This window comes from Solanum verrucosum, unplaced genomic scaffold, assembly GCF_900185275.1.
Source record: "Solanum verrucosum unplaced genomic scaffold, falcon-dt-bn FXZP01000073.1, whole genome shotgun sequence".
Lineage (NCBI taxonomy): Eukaryota > Viridiplantae > Streptophyta > Magnoliopsida > Solanales > Solanaceae > Solanum > Solanum verrucosum.
Genome location: NW_026020298.1, coordinates 2,022,986 through 2,044,140, shown reverse-complemented (window position 1 = coordinate 2,044,140; position 21,155 = coordinate 2,022,986). Strand labels below are relative to the sequence as shown.

The 21,155-nt window shown below is 33.1% G+C and overlaps 1 protein-coding gene across 1 annotated transcript; it reads right to left on the bottom strand.

Annotated features, from left to right (window-relative positions):
- Window positions 1–17,224: 17,224 nt before the first annotated feature.
- Window positions 17,225–17,590, bottom strand: LOC125834805 (uncharacterized). The gene has a single exon (XM_049513955.1). It carries the CDS (start codon window positions 17,552–17,554, stop codon window positions 17,225–17,227), a length of 330 nt encoding a protein of 109 aa, XP_049369912.1. The 5' UTR covers window positions 17,555–17,590.
- Between the last annotated feature and the right edge of the window lie 3,565 nt (window positions 17,591–21,155).

The window sequence follows — 21,155 nt, the reverse complement described above, 5'->3', positions numbered from 1 at the left end:
ATTATTTATAAGAATGATGAACCAATTTTTCCTATTAACTTTTAACAATTAATTCTTATGAAGAGAAAAATGGGTGGTTAAGAAGAAAGAAGGTTGCAATCATATTTTAATTCAAAATGTTCACTTAGAATTAATGACCGGGATAAAGATTAAATTTTAAAATGAAGAAGCAATAAGGAGCCAAAAATATAGGATAAATTATATTTAGAATAGCAACTTAGATTAATTCAAAATTTAAAATCAAAATAATTAAAAAGAAAAAGAAAAATCTAACTTCCACGACTAACCTAAAGTGGCGCATTTATTACTATTATTTTTTGTGGTGCTAACATGTGACATTATTTTTTCTCCTATTATATATAGATAGATACTTAATAATATTTTAAATCCTATTAAATTTTTAAAAAATTAGTATAAAGTGCCAAAACTAAATCCTATTGTATATTTTCGTGATTTTTCTGGTGGATTATATTAGGAATTTTTTGATTTTTTTTCTAATCCTTTTAATTTATTTATTGATTTTCCATCATCTTTAGTATGCATTTTTTTCCCATTATCTTTAGTATGCAATTTACAGAAATGTTCATCTTTATTTTAATAATTTTTTATTTAAGATTAAATAAAGAGGATTAGTTTCTCGTGTTTGTTGTTTTGAGTGGAGATAATTAAATTATTGTGTGACTTGTTAGGAATGTTACTGTATTAAAGTTCTAAATATTTTTTTAAAAATAAAAAATAAAAACAGTTTTCCCGTTACATGTGACTAATTTTATTTTATTTTTTAAATGATAAATAAATAAATATATATATATATACAAACAACATTATTTATTGGATTTAAAAATGAAAACAGATGATCAAAATAAATATCATACTCATTAGAAGTACTTTTATAGTTATTATTTTTATTCAATAATAGAGAGACACTTTAAATATGTGTAAATAAGAAATTTGGTTGATTTCTTGATGCAAGTATTTTCACCTATTTTTGTAGTATTGTCGTAATTAAAATAAAATGTGCTAGATATAAATATCAAATTTTGAGATTTTTTCAATTACAACAGGAGCATCAAATATTGTCAAAAAGTTTTTTTTATTTTTATTATTTTGTAAAATTTCATACTCTAAAATGCAACAAACTTCAAGATTTAACATATTCACTCATATTATGTACATTTTTTTTCTGATACACAAAATATATTATAACATAAGATATAAATGGAGATAGAAAATTAAATAGATATTCAAATACTTTTGAGACAAAAATAGATAATAAGATGTAACAAATAAACAACACATACCAAAGTACAAATTAAATTATATCTGAGAGGGAAAGTAAGTAGTTTATTTCAATTTATTTTTAATATCACATATTTAATATAGTCATGAATTTCTCATTCATTGATGTGTTTTATCATCTTCATATGAGATTTGAAAAGAAAGTTAAAAGATGCAGAAATAAAAAGAAGAAGAAAAACTCTTGTATTAGATATATTACAATAAAATCATAATCGTTAAGTTACTTTTCTTTGTAATTTAATTCATTTTTTATTATGAATATCTACTATATCATGCAAAAAAAATATTTGAAAAAGTTTAGCCTTGAAAAATACAATTTATTATATTTTGAAAGTGATTGTGACATGATAATGATGAAAATGATAAATTTTAATAGTGAAAAATATAGTTATAAGTAAATTTGATGTTTTGTGCTTTATCACTATTGGGTAAATCTTTCTGAAGTCTAGTCCATTGTGATTCAAGCAAGTCTTTATTCTCAGTATATCCTCAATATATTTGCATACAGAAAAGCATCAAATATTCATGCAACGTATCTAGAATCTAACAAAAAATTAACAATTTTTTTATTGAAACTGAATTATCCTCAATTGAAACTATAACTAAATCATACTTATCAAAAACGATCTCTTCACACGAGTGGAACGACACATATATGCATGCCCAAAACACTGCTTTGTTTGAGATATAGTGTGATTTTGATTAGTATGTAGAATGGAGATGCCTATTTTCAAAAAGTTTTTAAATTAGATTTATTTATTTATGAATATTTAAAGATAAAGATTACACGAGCAGTTGAGCAATTTTAGGTAGCTTCTTTAAAATTCAAATAAAAAAGTAACCACTTTGTCATGTTATATTTTTTTCTACATGGGTTAATTTAAATTTTTCTGTGTTCTTCATTTTTTTGTCCATGTTTTCCATTCTATTTTAATGTTTCCATTCTATTTAAATTCCATGTTAAATTTTTCTACGTGGGTTAATGTTTCTATTCCATTCATTCTCTCTCTATATATAGTAAATGTTCATTAAAAGAGATCATCAAAGTTTGTGGGAATTTTTTTTACCGTATTTAATATATATTTATTATATTAAATGCTCATTAAAAAAGTTTTTTTTTTAATTTTTTTTTGGCCAGTTGCCATTTTATTCATTCAATAAAGAGATAAATACAAAGTCATTGCCCATATCATCAGACCAAAATAAAATAAAAATAAAAATTAGGCCTAGTCTAAAAGAACTAGCCCAAAATATGAAAAATGTTCTCTAAGGTCCCCACCACTTTTAGGAAAGTGAGCTGACCAAATCCCTTCTTCTCTACTGCTTGAAGAACTCGTCGAAAAGCATGTCTACTTCTTCAAGATCGACTTCTTCAGGCCTCAATATCGTCTTCCTCATTACCTCTTCTTTTTTCTTTTTTTTCTGTGCTGAAGCTCTTTGTTTCTTTAGGTGATGACTGATGCAGGAAGTGTAGCTGTTGGAGCTTTTGTGTAGGCGAAAATCTTCGTTGTCCCTTAGTTAAGTACTCATCCTCTAGATCTGTACCATAGCCCTTCTCCCCTTCGTCTCTTGATGAGTATTTGTTTGCTAGGCTAGTAGTTAACTCTGTGTAACATAGTTGTATTTCCTTGATATATATTATAATCAATTGTATTAGCCGTTTGTTGTATTTTCTTCTTCTGGTACTGTTGTGTCTCCTATTTCGCTTCTCGTATCTTGTGATTTGTGGCTGCACCTTCTGCTTTGTTTTATGTATCATTATGAGTGATTATGCGAGTCTTGATCCTGTAGTTAGGAATTTGTGCTTTATCCGAATTTAGGATCTTCCTTAACACCAGAGGGAGCTCTTGCCAAGCCTGATATTCATGATCTGTTTGTGATTCAATGTCTACATTAGCCAAGGCGTCAACCAAATAGTTACCCTCTTTGAAGACATGAGTAATTGTTGCTCTGGTCTTCTGAAGTAGTTCCTGTATTTCCTCCACCCTTTCTATTATTTCCCAAGGAATCCTCCAAGTCTTCAGAACGATCTTCTTGAGACTTATTGAATCTGTTTCAATTATAGCATTCCATAACCTTCTCCTCAGACACTCTCTAAGAGCTGAAAGAATTACAATTGTTTATGCTTCCATGTTTGTTACAATTCCTATTCTTTTAGCTTTAGCATAGATTAGATCACCCCTACTGTCTCTAATACAAAAACCAAAGGAGCTCTGACCTGGATTTCCTTGGCATGCACCATCTGTATTACATTTTACTTGGTGTTCTTTTGGGGTCTCCATGTAACTCTTAAGTAATACAACTTGGGTCTGTAATTGTGTAATCTGATTATGACTTTCTGCTAGGACCATTTTAAGTTCTTTATCCATGGGAATTGAAACTTCACCATCTGTCTCACTACTTCCAATGTCATGGTCACCATGTTTTCACAGCTAAAGCAACTCCCATGTTTGAGGGCATTCCTTATTTTTCATAAACTCCACATTATGATAGCTGGCATGACTTTATAAATGCTCTTTAGTTTAGGTGTTGCCTCCTGCTTCCACCAAGCATTGATGAGTTGTTATAGGTGCATCCCTTCTATGTTAATTCATGCATGATTGGCGAAAAACCTCCATAGTTTAGTAGTTATGGGGGCTGTTAGGAATAAATGAGTAATTGTTTCCTTCTCTTTTCTATCACAGCACAAACATATGGAAACTATATTGATTTTCATCCTCTTTAAGATTGTCATCAGTGGCTATTCTTCTCTTTCACACTCTCCATAGGAAGAAATTGATCTTAAAAGGTAGCCCTTTATTCCAGATGAGTTCATAGTCCGTTCTTTGATCATGTTTGGCTCTCATCAATTCCCAAGTGAAATTGAACCTCCCAGTGAATTTGTTATCCACCATGCTACATCATTGGTAAACTGGATATTTGGTGGTGAAATATTCTCCATGATGTAAATTGTCAATTATGTTGACAAATTTTGTAGTAGCTTGTCTCTATTCCACCCCTATGTTGTGCTAAAAGCTTTAACCTCCAACTCTTCTTCTCTTGCATTCTCCTCTATGTGATACAATGCTCCTTGTTTAGTCCAATTGTCAAACTAGAATCTAGAGTTTCCAGCCTTAACCTGCCACCAGATTTCATGTTCTACTTCACCCCTGATTGCTGTCATTTTCCTTCACAAATGTGATGTGTTAAATCCCTGAGAAAAAATAGGGTGGTGCTTCTTGTAGTATTTGTTCCACATATATACAACCCATAATGAATTTGTAGAAGTTCTAAAGTTCCACGAGAGCTTAGCAACGAGGGCCTTTGATACATTATGTAGTGATCTCCACCCCAAGCCCCCTTCAGTTTTTGGATAGTACATTGTATTCCATGCCACCAGTGCTTATTCTTAGACCCTAAAGAATTTTGCAAAAATTCTATGCATCTGGTTAATGACACAAGTTGGAGGGTTCATAGCTGATAGAACTTAAATTGGTATAGACTGAAACACATGGATTATCAACACATATCTGCCCCCAAAAAAGAGTAGTCTGTTTTGCCAAAGACTAATTTTCTTCATCACCTTCTTAATCAAAACCTCAAAATGGGATTTATTCCTCCTCCCATAAAAAATGGGGCACCCCAGATAAGTAAAAGGAAAAGAACCTTGCTTAATTCCTGTAATCTTTCTTATTTGTCTGCAAGTTCCTACTGGTACCTTCTCATGCAAATAGATGAGATTCTTGTCAATATTTATCATTTGTCCAGAAGTTATTTCATAGCCCCTTAATACCTTCATCATCTTTTTCATTGAATTAGGATGTCCTGAACAAAACAAAATAGCATTATCTGCATAAGATAAATGATTATTCTCTGGGCTCCACTTTGGTAATCCAAATCCCTTAAAATTTTGATCCTTAAAAAGCTGATTTAGATTTCGAGCCAGAATTGCAACTGCTATGATAAAGAGGGTTGGTGAGAGAGGGTCCCTTGCTTCAATCCTCTAGTTGACTGAAAGAAAACCAAAGGATTGCCCATTCATGATAACTGAGTACCAATTGTTAGATACCAGCCTTACCACCATGTCTATTATTCTTTCTGAGAAGCTAAAACTTATAAGCACCTTAGAGAGGAAGATCCATGATACTCTATCATACGCCTTCGTCATGTATAACTCCACCACCACATTAGTAAGTTTATTTTTTCTATTGATGTCTCTGACTATCTCCTGAGCCAAAAAGACATTTTCAGTAATACTTCTCCCTTTCATAAACCCTGCTTGATGTTGTGAGATTATTCCGGGGAGCACTGCCACCAATCTCTCATGTAGCATCCTTGATATAATCTTATTAGTGAATGTGCTTAAGCTAATAGGTCTCAGGTCCCCAAAGTTATCAACCACTTTTTTAAGGATTAATATCATATTGGTATAAGTAATAAATCTTGGAAGTTCTTGTCCATAGAAAAAAACTCTTACCATGTTACTGATATCCACACAATGTTCCAGCAACATTGGAAGAATTGCCAGAGAAGCCATCTGGACCACTTGCAATATCCCCATTCATGGCAAAAACCACCTATTTGACCTCATCCTCTGTTGGTAATTTTCCCATGTCTTCATTTTGTTCATCTAAGACCAATTTAGGTATGATATCTAACATTGAGAAATCAGTGGGGTTATTATTTTCCATAAATTGCTCCTTAAAAACATGTACTGCCTCTTCTCCAATATTCTGAGTTGAAGTAATATCATCTCCTTGTCTAGATTTTATTTTTAAGATCTGCAGCTTTCTTCTCCTACCCTTGACATATGCATGGAAAAACTTGGTGTTTCTATCCCCCTCTTGGAACCATCTCATCCCTGCCTTTTTCTTCCAATAATCTTCCTCAATGTGCAAATATCTTTTCAGTTCTGCTTCAGCTTTCCTTAGTGAGCTCCTATTTTCTTCTGTTGGATTGATTTCCAGTTGCATTTCTTTTGCCTTTACAATGTCCTCCAAAGTTGCTACCTGCTAGAAAAAGTTTCCAAAAGTTGTTCTGCTCCACTGGACCAGTGCTTGTTTAACCCTTTTTCAGCTTGGTGTGGACAATTGTAAAAGGTGATCATACAGCCTCCTCTTTCCAAACCTCCTCCACTATCTTCTAAAATTTTTTGTGCTTGGTCCAGAAATTTAGGAATCTGAAAGGCTTCAGTACGTGCTCTTGTGTTATACTGCTGCATGTAACATAAAGTGGAGCATGATCTGACCCCTCTCTGATCAAATGATGCACTTCACTTTCTTGTAAAATATTCATGAATTCATTATTCCCAATGACTCTATCAAGTCTTTTGAATATGCAATCCTGCTCTATTCTACCATTCCACCATGTATAGCAGCTACCAGAGAACTTGATCTTATGTAATGCACATACATTCATGCACTATACAAAGTCGTTTACCTCACTTTGAGTAACTGGCAACCCTCCTAACTTCTCTGATTCATCCATTATAGTGTTGAAATCTCCCCCTACCAACCAAGGGTAATTTGTATTATTTGCCATTAGCTCTAAGTCCTCGCACAACTCCAATCTATCTAGAGCACTACATCTAGCATACAATGCAGTTATCTTGAAGAGACTATGAGTGTCTTTATGCTTGAAGGAAGAGGTAAGTTGTTGCATGGTGTCTGTGTATTCTTGTTCCTCACATTCCTCATCCCAAAACACTCAAATCTTTGAAGAGTAATTAACGCTGGCATACTGCTTACCAAGTTTTCTCCTATAGTTATCTAACTCTGCTGGACTTTGAAAAGGCTCTAAAAGAGCACTATATGAGTAGTGATGTTGTCTATTTAGGTTCAATAATCACTCAAAGAATTTTGTGATTTTACTGACCTAATATTCCAAAATAGAGTTTTACCTATCATTGATCAAAATCTGCATGCCTACTTTTGCTACACATTGTATTGACATAAGACAGATCTGGATTGTTATATCTATTCATCCCAAGTTTGTTTTTTAACATTTGTATTTGTCTAGGTGGCAAATCTCCTTCCCTGCTGATCTGGTTTATGTTGGCCTCAAATGTTTCTTCCTCTTTTGTATCTTGTTTCTCCTGCAACTATTGTGGTGCCAACTTATCTAATTTTGGATTATCTAATTTTTCCTTTGTTGGTGTTGTTGCTTTAATCACCCCTCCGATTTATCTTTTATGTTACTCATGTGTTGGTTTCCTTTGTTGTGTTTCACTAATTACTTCCTCACATTCTTGCCTCTATAAATCAAAGTTGCCAGAATTATTTGTTGTAGGGATCTCTAAGCTATCAGTTGCAGAAATTTGTTTCAAACTTGTGCTAGTCACTCTTCTTTGCATTGTCTTAGATGTTCCTGCCTCACTAATTTAGCCTGTTATCTCCATGATTGCATCCACTTCCTTCCCTACTGATTTATTGTTCTTGCCCCTACTTCCAATTGTATGTCTGCAACCTTGGGATTTTTATGTTCTTGCTCCTTGTTATGTTTTTGTGCAGCCTCCATGTCTTCTTCTAAAGCCCCAAATTGTTTTTTTATCCATCTTTGTGTTACTCTCCTGATGTGGTTTTTGGTTCCAGACTTGTTCTAGTTTCCTTCTTTGATTGTAGTATCCTCTTCTATATCCAGATCTTCCCCTCTGCTTCTTAAATTCTATCTCTTTTGACTTCTTCCCTTTGTCGTTCTTTTCTTTGGCATTGTCTTCTACATTGTTTGTTATTTCTCCTCTTTGATCCCCTTGATGATCTGTTTCTCCCTTTTGTTCCTGCTCCTTTCCAGCTCCCTCATCATTTTCTTCTTGTGGATATAGTTCTGGATGAACATTGTCTCGCCATATGTTTTTAGGTATGCAAATTTAGGTTTTTGTGGATATAGTTCTGGATGAAGACCTATGTTATTAGGTATGCAAATTTAGGTCTGGCCTAGTGTTATAGTTGAATGGGGGTAATTATGTATTTTCTCTTCTTTGAACTTGAAATCACAATCCACTTAGGGAGGAATTTTAATGTCGGTAAAAGACTACAACTAGTAGTCCTATTTTAACCTACCGTCATTAATAATTCAAGTCCTTTTAGGAGACAATTTTCTTATAGCTACTTTTGAAATCTATAAATAGATGTGATTCTTGCTCATTGTAGCTTACTTTCGCGGGATCTTGGATAGCAGCACGACATAAGGTATTCTTTTTATCATGGCTTCTTTTGTTCTCCCCCCTTTCCCTTTTTTTTTTTGGTTTTGTTTTGTGTTATTTTTGTAGGTTAATAGAAGCAATATTTGTATTTTGTGGAAGTTATACAATGGAGAACTTTTTTGTCGTAACACAAGAAGTTGGCTTTGAGGCGTGAAGGGATGGATATGTGTCCCTGCCTTAAGAAAGGTAATTTAAAGGCAACCTTATGACATAAAGAGGATGAATACGCATCAAAAGTTAATTTGTGGTATTTTTAAGGTGTAAAGAGGATGAATACGCATCCCCACCTTAAGGGAGGTAATTTAGAGGTAATCTTTTGGTGTAAAGAGGATGGATACACATTCCCACCCTAAGAAAGGTAAATTTGTGGGTTTTTAAGGTGTAAAGAGGATGAATACACATCGCCACCTTAAGGAAGGTAATTTAATTTAGAGGTAATCCTTTGACGTAAAGAGGATGGATACGCATCCCCACCTTAAGAAAGGTAATTTGGAGGTAATTTTTTGGCATAAAGAGGATGGATACTTAGAGGTAATCTTATGCTGGAAAAGGATGAATACTCATCCCTGCCCTAATAAAATGTAATTTGAAGGTCAAGACTTGAAGACTTCTACTTCCGAACTTGAACAATTTGAAGACTTCAACTTGCATACTTGATTGATTCGTCAATTATCTTGCAAACTTGAAGAATTTGAAGACTCAAACTTGCAAATTTGATTGATTTTATGCTTCAACCTGCAGACTTGAAGAATTTGAAGACTTCAACTTGCAAACTTGATTGATTTGAAGACTTCAATTTGCAGAGTTGAAGAATTTGAAGACTTCAACTTGAAAATTTGATTGATTTAGAGAATTTAACTTGTAGACTTGAAGAATTTGGAGACCTCAACTTGCAGACTTGAAGAATTTGAAGACTTCAACTTGAAAACTTGATTGGTTTGAAGACTTCAATTTGAAAATTTTGAAAGACTTCAACTTGCAAACTTGATTGATTTGAAGACTTCAACTTGAAGACTTGAAGAATATGAAGGCGTCAACTTGCAGACTTGAAAAATTTGAAGATTTCAACTTGCAGACTGAAAGAACTTGAAGACTTGAAGAATTTGAAGACTTCAACTTATAGACTTGAAGATTTTGAAGACCTCAACTTGGAGACTTGAAGAATTTGAAGACTTCAACTTGCATACTTAGAGATTTTGAAGACATCTACTTGTAAACTTGAAGAATTTGAATATTTCAACTTGCACACTTAGAGAGTTTTGAAGACTTCAAGTTTTGAAGCAACTTATATTCATAGGGGTTCGCCCCCATCGAGTCACCACCATTTGGTGCAAGTCTGAAGTTTTGGTGAAAGATTACTTATAACTTTAACTTTCATGTGACAAATCAGGTGGGGACATGGGGGTTTTTGATACTCATGCAACTGAACTTAGAATATGGTTCTAAGCGCCTATGTACGTCAGTGAAGAGGATTGAGTCACAACGTAGTTCTGGAGAGTTTTTTTTAGTGTCATGCATAGTTTATACTCTTGCGTGCCAAGAGTGACATGCAGTTTTGACTCGTACCTTAAGCAGCATTTCAACATGAAGACTTGACTCAAATTTAAAGAGCTTTGTGACATACAGTTTAAACTCATGTTTCAAGGAGCATTTACACTTGAAGATTTAACTCAAATTTAAAGAGTTTTGTTACATACAGTTTGAGCTCGTGTTTCAAAGAACATTCAGCTTGAAGATTTAACTCAAAATTTGAAGAGCTTCGTGACATACATTTTAAGTTCGTGTATCAATGAGCATTTTATCTTGAATATTTAACTCATATAGATTAAGCTCGTGTTTCCAAGAGCATTTTTTCTTGAAGATTTGTCTTGAACTTAAAGAGCTTCATGATGTGTGAGCTTTCCAACTTAGAGATTTAGCTCAAATTTGAAGACCTTTCAAACATAGAGATTTAGCTCAAATTTGAAGAGCTTTGTGATATACAATTTAGGCTCGTGCATCTAGAAGCATTATAACTTGCGATTTGAGCTCATGTGATAAGGAGCATTGTAACTTGCAGTTTAAGCTTATGTGTTAAGGAGCGTTATAACTTGTAGTTTAAGCTTAAGGAGTGTATAGACATACTTGACTCTTCAAAGCCATCTTCGGATGCAGACTTGCCCACATTTTGGACTTTTTTTAGATCTTAAACTGCGTAAGGCCCACCGACAAGAGATTGTTGATCTCCTTTTATAGTCATGCTTAATTTCATGTGATGTGCATGAGTTACTAACTCTTCGAATGTATTGGACTTTAATCCTTGCAATATATTGTGAAGACCCTAATTCACGCCATGAATGCACATTTCAATACTACAAGTTTCACTAAGGCGATATTTGCCGTTGAAGCTCAAACTTCTCCAGCGATTGATAAAGTCAACAACTAGCTCATCTTCATGTTGGTGTGCCTTTGGAAGTTCAATTATACTAATGACATATCTTATGCTATAGAAATGATTGGGGAACTCTTGCTCTAACTGTTTTCAACAATCTATAGAATTAGGCTTGAGATCTGTGTACCAATCAAAGGCCTTTTCCTTGAGAGATCGAACGAACTATTTGACGAGATAATCATCATATGCCCCAGCATCATTGCAAGTCTGATAAAGTGCGCTATATGTTATTTGATTATTTTTTTTGTCAAATTGTTATAGCTTAAGAAGTTGATAGCCCTCTGCACTTCCAAGTTATCAATATTTTGTGTATACAACTTTGCATATGAGAAAATTTGGACGAGGACTTAGATTTGTCTCCAATGACCTCAACGATAAAGTCCTTCCATTGATCAAAAGGAATCAAACCTAAAGCATAGAGATGAATCTCTTTGATCTTTGTTTGCTTTATGCACGATTCTCCTTCATCTTGAATTTTAGGAAGCTTTAGAGGTGTTTGACTCTATCTTCTCTCAATCATGTTATCCATCTTATTTGTTAGCTTATAAAGTTTAGCATCTTGTTCGTGTGCGCACTTTGTCAAGCCTTCAATTGCTTTAGTCAAGCTTGCTAGTTGTTCTTCTATAGTGGAAGACATTTTGATATTCTTTGATACTTGAAAAGTTGAGATGAGAGATAGAGATAGTCCTACTGGGTGAACCAAAATTTGTAGACAATAAAATTCACTTCGAGAAAATAATAATCAAGATTGGAAAATAATGCAACAATCATTTTTATTGATTTTATATATGAGTGTGACAATCTCTATTATTCCTATGATTAGTCTTTTCAGATATAATTCAAGGACTCTTGTTCTTGAACTTGATCTTGGATTCAAGGGCTTTGGTGCTTGTTCTTGAATCTTCGATGAACTTAAACATGATTTTGTGAATTCGATGAATTTGATATGAACTTGAACTTGATGATGTTGATCTTGAATTCAAGGGCTTTGGAGCTTATTCTTGAATCTTCGATGAACTTGAACTTGATTTTTTGGGTTTGATAAACTTGATTATCTTGATCTTGTATTCAAGGGCATTGGAGCTTGTTCTTAAATCTTTGATGAACTTGAACTAAATTTTGTGGATTTATAAACTTGATTATATTGATTTTGAACTTGATCTTGGATTCAAGGGCTTTGGAGCTTGTTCTTGAATCTTCGATGTACTTGAACTTGAACTTTATCTTGATCTTGATCTTGACTTTTACTTGAATTCAAAGGATTTGAGCTTATTCTTGAATTCTCGAACTTGTAGCTCGTGGAGAAATCTGCGGCTTTTGATCCATGAGCTTTCTCTCGCTTCTTGTTAGAATTTTTAGTCCATTTTATGAATTATGAAGATTCTTATTTATAGTTTTAGAATAGAAGAATTGTGATTGGAACAAATTTTCTCTTCGACCAATTTGATTTAAGTGACATGTCATATGGGTTTTATGGAGCGAGCTTGTTATTTGACACATGCCATGATCCTATTGGCTTCTTTGTTTGACTTGGCATGCCACATCATTTACCACGTGACACAAAAAATGGGTCTCTAGGATGAGATGAAGTTGAACTTAACAAACTGGGGTCATCTATTGTAGCTCAAATCAATTAATTTAGACTTTAATTAAATCAATATTTATTGGACTTAAATAATCAACTCAATTATATTGATCCATAATATTTATTCGGACCAGTAGATTCATAAATTTAATAAAATCCGAATCATTTTATAAATTTATATTTAACAAATTTTAAATGATTACAAGAAGTTACAAATGGATAGATAAATGTTAAAAGATATAAAATAAATAGCAATTCATACCTTCAATATAGAAACATACACTACGTCAATGCAAATAAATAGTTTAAAAACCGGTTGAAATGGAAAATTAAATTGAGCTTAATTCAGGATTCTCTTAGAATGAATTAAGACTTGAATGAGCTAAGAGTGAACCCAATTCAAACCCTTAAAATTTTGGACAAATTAAGTGAGTTAATTATAATTAGGCTCATTTTTCACGCCCCAAAGTATGTACATCACATGTATGACTTTTGCCTTGTCATCGTACATCACATGTATTAGCTGTTCCAGCAGAATGACTTGAAGACTACACCAAAAAGACATTATACTTTTGTACAAGTATATTTGATAAAACTCCACTTTTCTCAAATATATATATGGAATAGAAAGTAAAACATACTAGTCGATAGTTGGAATTTGGCTTCCGAGTTGAATTTGAGTCTGTTAAATAGAAAGAGACGTCAATGATATTTTCTTCTGCTAAATCGATAGTCGAAGTCACAAGTAATCTCCATCTCGAATCAACCACCAAACCAAGGTTTCAGAAGGCATTGGGTATCAGCACAAGTAGAGGTGACGATTGAGCGGGTTGAATCAAATTTAGATAGGTCATAATGGATTAAGATAACAATCGAATCAAAACACAATTCTACCCAAATTCGCTTGGGTCAAAATGGGTTAGGTAATGGATTACATTACCGATCTAGATCCAATCCAACTCAACCCAATTTTTACCAAGACTAATTGTTCTATTTGTTCTTTTAAACTTTTTTAGTACCTAATAGTTTTTTTTCTCTTTATTATCGCTATATACAATATATCAAATTGAAAAAAAAAAAGTTTTTAAAAAATATTTTGACAAGATTTTTCATGAGCAAATTCGAGTTACATACCAACCCAATTTTTAATAATTTGAAATAGGTTGATCTAATGAATGAGCGGGCCAGTTAAACGAGTTGAACGAATTGAGTTTGATTGTGGGCAAGGTTTTGGCATTAGCTAGCATGTGGATGCCAAAAAGTTCCAAGTAAGATTAGTTAAAAACGGAAATCAATGGCATAAAAAAAGAAGTGACGTTATCTTGTGTCACTTACATATGCATATTAAATCCCAAGATGATCTCAATCCACAACATATAACTTAAAAGGACAAATTACTTAACTACACTCATTTACTTACCTTAATATTCATTTATCCCTACTTATTTCAAAAATTTCAAAAATCCCTTATTTACTTATGTATCCCGCATGTATCCCGTTATGTGGAATGTATCAAGCGCTATGTATCCCGTGCACAACGTTATGTATCCCGCTATGTGGAATGTATCAAACCTAATATATCCCGTGCACAACGCTATGTATCCCGCAAACATCATTTTTAAGGAATTTTTGGTAAATAGAAAACTAGAAGGGATAGGATGTTATTTAGTACTTATAATATGTGGTTCCTATAATTTATACTAACTTAAATTCAGCCAACAATTTCCTTTTATGCATTCCTTGTTGGTAGACAGAGAAGTTGACCTCAAAAGAGTGTTATTCCAGAGAACCCTGCATAACTACATAACTATAATCATCAAGGTATCCTCATCATTTAAAAGAGCCACTGAATGTTGGAGGTAGGGAAGAGAAGCAACAACGTTTTCAACAAAAGAGCCACTGATTCAAATAGACATCTCTATTCCATGAAATCTAAAATCTAAAGAATGCTCTTCATTACTTAAAATAGCATCATCTCGTGCACATGTGTGGAGCAGTTTATCCCAGAGAATCTCATATTTGACATATCCATAATAAAGATTAGTACTAGAGCATGGCAAAGAAAGATTGTAATACTGCATTAGTCCCCCATCCGCTAAAAATAAATTATAAGCAAGTGGTTTGTAATACTGCATTAGTCCCCCATCCGCTAAAAATAAATTATAAGCAAGTGGTCAGTACCTAAGAAATTATCATCATCTCTGAAAAACCAGATACCTTCCCATTTCGAAAAGTTATTAAACAGAATAAAAGCATTTATCCCATTCGACAAGGTATTCCGTCAATCATTTATTCTGGTACCTAAGTGACTCATTATTAGGATATTGAGTGAAAGATTGACTTCAACTGACGGCTATGGGTCTTAGATCATATGACATCATACACTTTAAATTGTGTTTTCTTTCACCTCATGATATGAAGATTATGCAAACATCTGGTCTAAGATCCACATATTCTAAGTAATGTGAGCTCCCAATTTGATAACATATAACTCATTCCTTCTTGAAGCACATAAATCTATCATCCTCCTACTTAAGCATTGACATCAATCTTTGGATTGCATTCCCAGTCGATTTTGATAACTAAAATAATCTTATACGATTCCTTAACATGGATGTCAGAATGTCAGGACATTCTCTTGATCAGCAAAGTTAAGGAAACTTGGTTTCATACAACATATAAATTAAGTTCACTATCACCACAACTGGGAACCGGAAAACTAGGAGCACTTTCTTTTAATAGCTCTGCTGAACCCCAAGCAAAATGCAAGAGAGGGCACAACACATAGATGATGGATAATGTCATGCTGTGTAGCATGCTTAACATTGCATAACTGGACATGCAAAACACTCCCAATAAAAGATCTTCATAAATGGTGGATACCGCAACAACAGAGTTGTGCTAATGAAGACTTGTCATTATATGTTCACTAATTAATGATGGAAAAAAATATATGTTCAATATTTAATCTTAAAGACAACTCCTTAACATAGATGATTTAGAGAGTCCCTCAATAAAGGTAGCCACCACATAGGACAACTGCTTGATCTTATACCACATTACGATACTCTACAAGTATTTGATTAATAATAAAGCAATAAATACCCAAAAAGGAAACAAGTTGCATACCGTCCAACAATAATCTTTTGATTTTTTTAAGTGGAAAAGACAAATAATGGAGACAGAATAGTCTGGTGAAGATGGCTAAAGCTAGCTCGTATGGAAATGAGGACAAAACGTGCTTGATACCCATGGTGGTAGCCATCTATCTCCAGATCCTGTAATTACTCAATCATATACTAGTAAGTGTACTCTCAATTTGTTCCTCAGAATCTCCATTTCACCATTCTTACGGCTGTTCAGAAATGGGATATTTTCTCTAGCCAAAATGTGGAAACTACATCATTTGGCAATTTTCATAAAAGACACTACATTTGTCTATATTTTCCACCTGATTAGCTGGCAAACTATAATTACTTGAGCATATTGCTGGCTCAGTTTTAGCAGCATTACCAGCATTTTTCTTTCAAAGCTCCACCTAGGTCAGTACTTAAACCTTTTTTAAGCTTTCACAAATAAGGGTACTCTCCCATCAGGCCATTATACACACTCCTTTACTCACTAAGCCATACTTCAAACTCTTTGTTCTGTATGACATAAGATACATTTTATACCAGGATTTAAAGGTTGCAATTGTGTAAATAAATACTCATACTACCCTAAACATGTCATACACAAGTAGAACCTTAGAGAAATTCTATAGAATCCTAAAATAGAATAGTTACCTCACAGTATGATCCATGATAGAATTCACACAATATCCTTCACAAGAAGTCTCAAGAGAACATTTCACACAAACTTCCACACCTCAAAATCAATCTCTACTAGACTAGTGTCAAATCTTGCTAAATATGTTTTCTTAGACAAGCAAGCATACAGCTCAAGGTAATGGTTGGAAATACCTATAAGACAGATTTTAAGCATGGAAGTGGAGGAAATATGGAAGTAAGGAGGAAAGCAAGAAAAGCAAAAACAAGGAAAAGAGAAGGAAGTCAGGAGGTACTAAAATTTCTTAAAGCACGCTCCTTTTCTCAAAGCATATTTCAAGCTCTTAATTTTTTATTTTCTCTTGGCTTCCTACCTGATGTTTTTGTAGCCAATTTGGAGGCAAATTAATCCGGATTCCCATTGGGAAGTCTAGTTTTGGAGGGGAGGGAAGCACTCCCTACCTACAATAGAAGACTCCATCCTCAGTGTTGGAACCCAAAACATGTAGTTAAAATAGTGGATATTCATCAGCCCAAGACATTACTCTAAACATGTCATACACAGGTACAAACTTAGAATCCTAAAACACGAGTTGTTACCCTATAGTATGATCCATGACAGAATTAGCACAATGTCGAAGAAATCTTCCTACACATCTCAGAATCAATCTCTTCTAGCCAAGCAACAAATCTTGTTAATTTTTTTTCCTTAACATGCTGAGGGAACCCCCAACTCCAAAGAGAAGCATATACATATTTTAGAAAGGTAAAATGTAAGATACGCTCAATAAATCCATATGAATATCTAAGAAGTATGATTATCACAAAAGAACACAACATCAGTTTCACTACATCAACAACAGGTCAACAAAAATTATATATTATACAATAGAGCAAAATAGCAGGAAAACAAACCAAGGAAGAAGAGAACTTTACAAGTTGATTAGATTAGGTAATGATGGTCAATCCGAATGTGAAGAAGAAGAAGAAGAAGAATCATAGTAATATTGGGGAGGAGGCGCAGCAACAAAATCTTGGTTATCATAAAGTGATGAAGATGAAGAAGAAGCAGAAGAATTGTAAGAGTAACGGCGATAGTAATAAGGGTCAGGAGGGACACAAAGGAAAGTCCAAACACAACGAGCTAAGCGACCCAATTGTTGAAGAGGGAAGCAGATGACCAGATCCAAAAGCTCTTCGCTGTCAATTGGGTCTGCCAGACATGACAAAAATTGCCAAACTTCTGCTGATGTCTTTGCCACTGACACCAGTAATACTCCATTGAATGGCATTTCTCTAATCCTTCAATTTCAATGTCAAATTTTTTTGGGTTTCTAATACTCCATGTCCCTTCTTCTTAGCATTTCATCAAGCAGTTGGTGTTGTTGACCACGGCTTGAGTTGGTAGCAATAATATGTTAACTCTATTTGTTGTGCTAACACCATGTTTGGCCAAATTTAGTTTTATTTGAGACTGCTTATTTTCTTTAAAAAAAAATGCTTAATGTAATCAAATCTTTGGCAGAAAATAAAAAGTTTTCAAAAGTTAAAAAGAAAGCTTGTTCATAACAGTAGTTTTGAAAAAATATACATTTAAAATTGTTTTTAAAAAAACTTGGTCAAATACTAATTATTAATAAAAAGTTTTTTTATTTACTTATGAGAAAATGGTCAAAAGCCTTCCCTACCTATAGCCGGATTTCAACTACACACTCATATTTTACGGGGGTCCTATTACCCCCTGAACATTTTAAAAGTAGAATATATAACCCCTTAATAACTCACCCCCAGATTCGTATTAAGTAGTGCTGGACACGCGCCCGCCACGAAATATATATTTTTTTAATGTATAAAATTCAATTATTTTGTTTTCTTTCATCTCCCGGCATGGCATCAGCCACCGACCGGAGATTTTTCATCCATTTTCATCCAAATTTCTCTCGATTCAATCTTCAAAAATCCCCAATTTTTTTTCAATAATCGCCTAATTACCCTTCAAAATCTCAATTTCTACACCATTTTCTGCTTTTTCTCTCAATATTGATGAAATTTCACTCAAAATCATTAACAATTTAATGCTTCAAAAAGTCGGTCAATTTTGGGGATTAAATTTTTAGATGCAGTTAGTTTAGTTTAGTTGGATAGAAATCTTTAAAATGAAGATATTGTAAGATTTTTGTACTATTCGATATTTATTGTAGATTTGATAGTCAAAGCTTTATCAGATCTGAAATAGGAAGGTAGATGCAATACCTAACTATTTAAATTTTGTGTTTATGCTTGAATCTGCATTTCCTACTTTAAAAATCTTGAAGCTACAAAGAAAGTGGCAATGATGGTTCACAACGAAATTGATGGTTGATGGGTCTGTTCTCACATAGTGGAAGGCCGATGAAGACGAAGAATTGGTGGTGGATGAGGAAGTTCACATGGTGCCGCCGCTGCTGCAGCCCATGTTGTTGTTGCTGGTGTTTCTTGTTAAAGAGAAAGAAGAAAAGGTTGCTGGTGTTTCTTGTTAAAGAGAAAGAAGAAAAAGAACGTTAAAAGTAAAATAAAATAAAATAAAAGGAAACATAAAAAAAAAAATTAATAATGAAATAAAAGAAACACTTATAAAGTTAAAGTTTTATTATTTGTTTTTGCTCACTCTCTCAAAGAGAGTGAACTACACATTCATTGCTACCTTAGCACATAGGGAGCAAATAACTCCATTTTAAAATAGTCTAAGAGGGTAATAGGACCACCCTAAAGAATGAGTGTGTAGTTGAGCTTTTGACCATTTTCTCTTTACTTATTGATCAAATACAAATTATTTATCACGAATAATATTTTTTTGAAAAGTTCCTTTTATTTTTATTTTTTTAAAAAGAGCATTTTTTAAAATACAATGATTTTAGAAATTTGTCCAAATAGGTATTATCCTTTAGAGGGTTAGTAATTTTTTCTTTTTCAACTAGAACGTTTAAAATTTTGTTACTTCCTCTGTATCAATTTATATGACTTACTTTCTTATTTAGTCAGTCCAAAAAAGAATGACACATTTCTATGTTAAGTACAATAATTTAACTCTAAAATGTCTATTTTATTCTTAATGAAATAATTTATAACCACACAAATTTCTATCATTCATTTTAGACCACAAGTTTTATAAGTCTTCCTTCTTTTCTTAAACTCCGTGCCGAGTCAAAGTACCTCACATAAAATGGGACGGAGGGAGTATAATTTTACTTGTATCTACCTATGAAATATATTCGAGATCCAACATAGCAAAAAATATTTTTAAATAACCGTAATTTCAAAAAACACAATGTCCGTCATTTAGTAACGGATCACATTTTCAATACTCATTTTGAAAAGACGACACACATGTACGTTATTAATGTTTTCAACCATATGTAGAATCGCATTACTCCACTCATGCTAGATAGGTATTGCTCGTGCTGCTAGCACATGCCCAACGTATAATTTATTATGTAACTAAAATTAATGAGTTGAGTATTAAACAAATAAAATAAAATATGTTTCAATAAAAAAAATTACTAATTTGAACATATTATAGCTGCCAAATTTGTTCATTATATATTCATGTGAATGTCAAACTACTGAATGTTGAAATGAGATATTTACATAGTTTGAACATTTCTATATGTGAGATTGTTAATTACATTTACATACTATTTTAAATTAGACAAAAACAGATGCATCTTTCATGATTGAATCTTCTAGATCATCTTTGATCAAAATCACCAGTTACATTAAAATTGAGGATGAAATGTCAGTGTTTCAGGTGAAAAAGTAATGAAGGATTAAAAATCATGTTCAATTATGACAAAATCACAATTATTTTATGTCCAACAAGTGTCTACCTACAATGCAACAAACAACCAAGAAAAAACACCAGCATCATATGTTTTTGTCGAGAACTCTCCCTACAGAAATTTACTTATCATAAAATTTTGAGTTATAATTTCCAGCTAAATACATTTAAAGAAATTAACTACTAAAAGAGGATTCTATAAATTACAACATTGATTAAAAAGAAATTAAAAAAGGGAGTGAAACAAATAATTTACAGAGCACTCCAGTTTGATGAATTTCCCCAGAGAATCAGTTTTAAATTAATCACATAAGTTATACAACACAAAATCACATAAAATGCGACAACATCAAATTTCAACTAAGCCTCGTCCTGAAGCCCTATTTCACCATTGAAGCATCTTCTTCATTATTTTGTTCTCATTTTCAAAATTTTCAACTCTCTCATATGTTGAATAGATGATCCTTCACCTCAACTACATGTGTTAATCATTATTACTTGCATGTCATGTTAAATTTTGTGTAATGAAAAGTTTTGAAGAAGTAAAAAAAATAGAAACAAATACAGGGTTAAAGAAATGTAATATCAAGTAAAATTGCATTTATGTAATCCTATAACAAGATCAACTTGAGAAATAACATGGCAGTAGAAGTGTTTGACCAAATCCTATCCCAAAATTTGGATAAATTTTATTTTAATGAGGCTTACTTCATTCACAAAGTGTAAATTCACTGAATTGGGAGGGTAAGGAGAGAGTGAGTGTAACCACATAGGGTTCCCCTTCTATCTAAGAAAGAGATTTGTTTGACCAATTTTGCTTGCTTAGGCAAAGTTGATATTAGATGTAGCCTGGTCCAATATATCTTTGAAAAGCTACAGTGGTCAAGGTGCCAAAAGTAGGACCTGAGCCCCTATGTGCCGATTAATAATTCATCTCAGGGTACATTGACTTATTAATGTATTTTAAATTTAATAGAAGTAGTTACAGCAAAAGCCTATTACTTTGAAAAGTAGGTTCATCCCATGTCAAGCATATGGACTGAAATCTCTTATATGGTTCATCACAAGCAAAATAT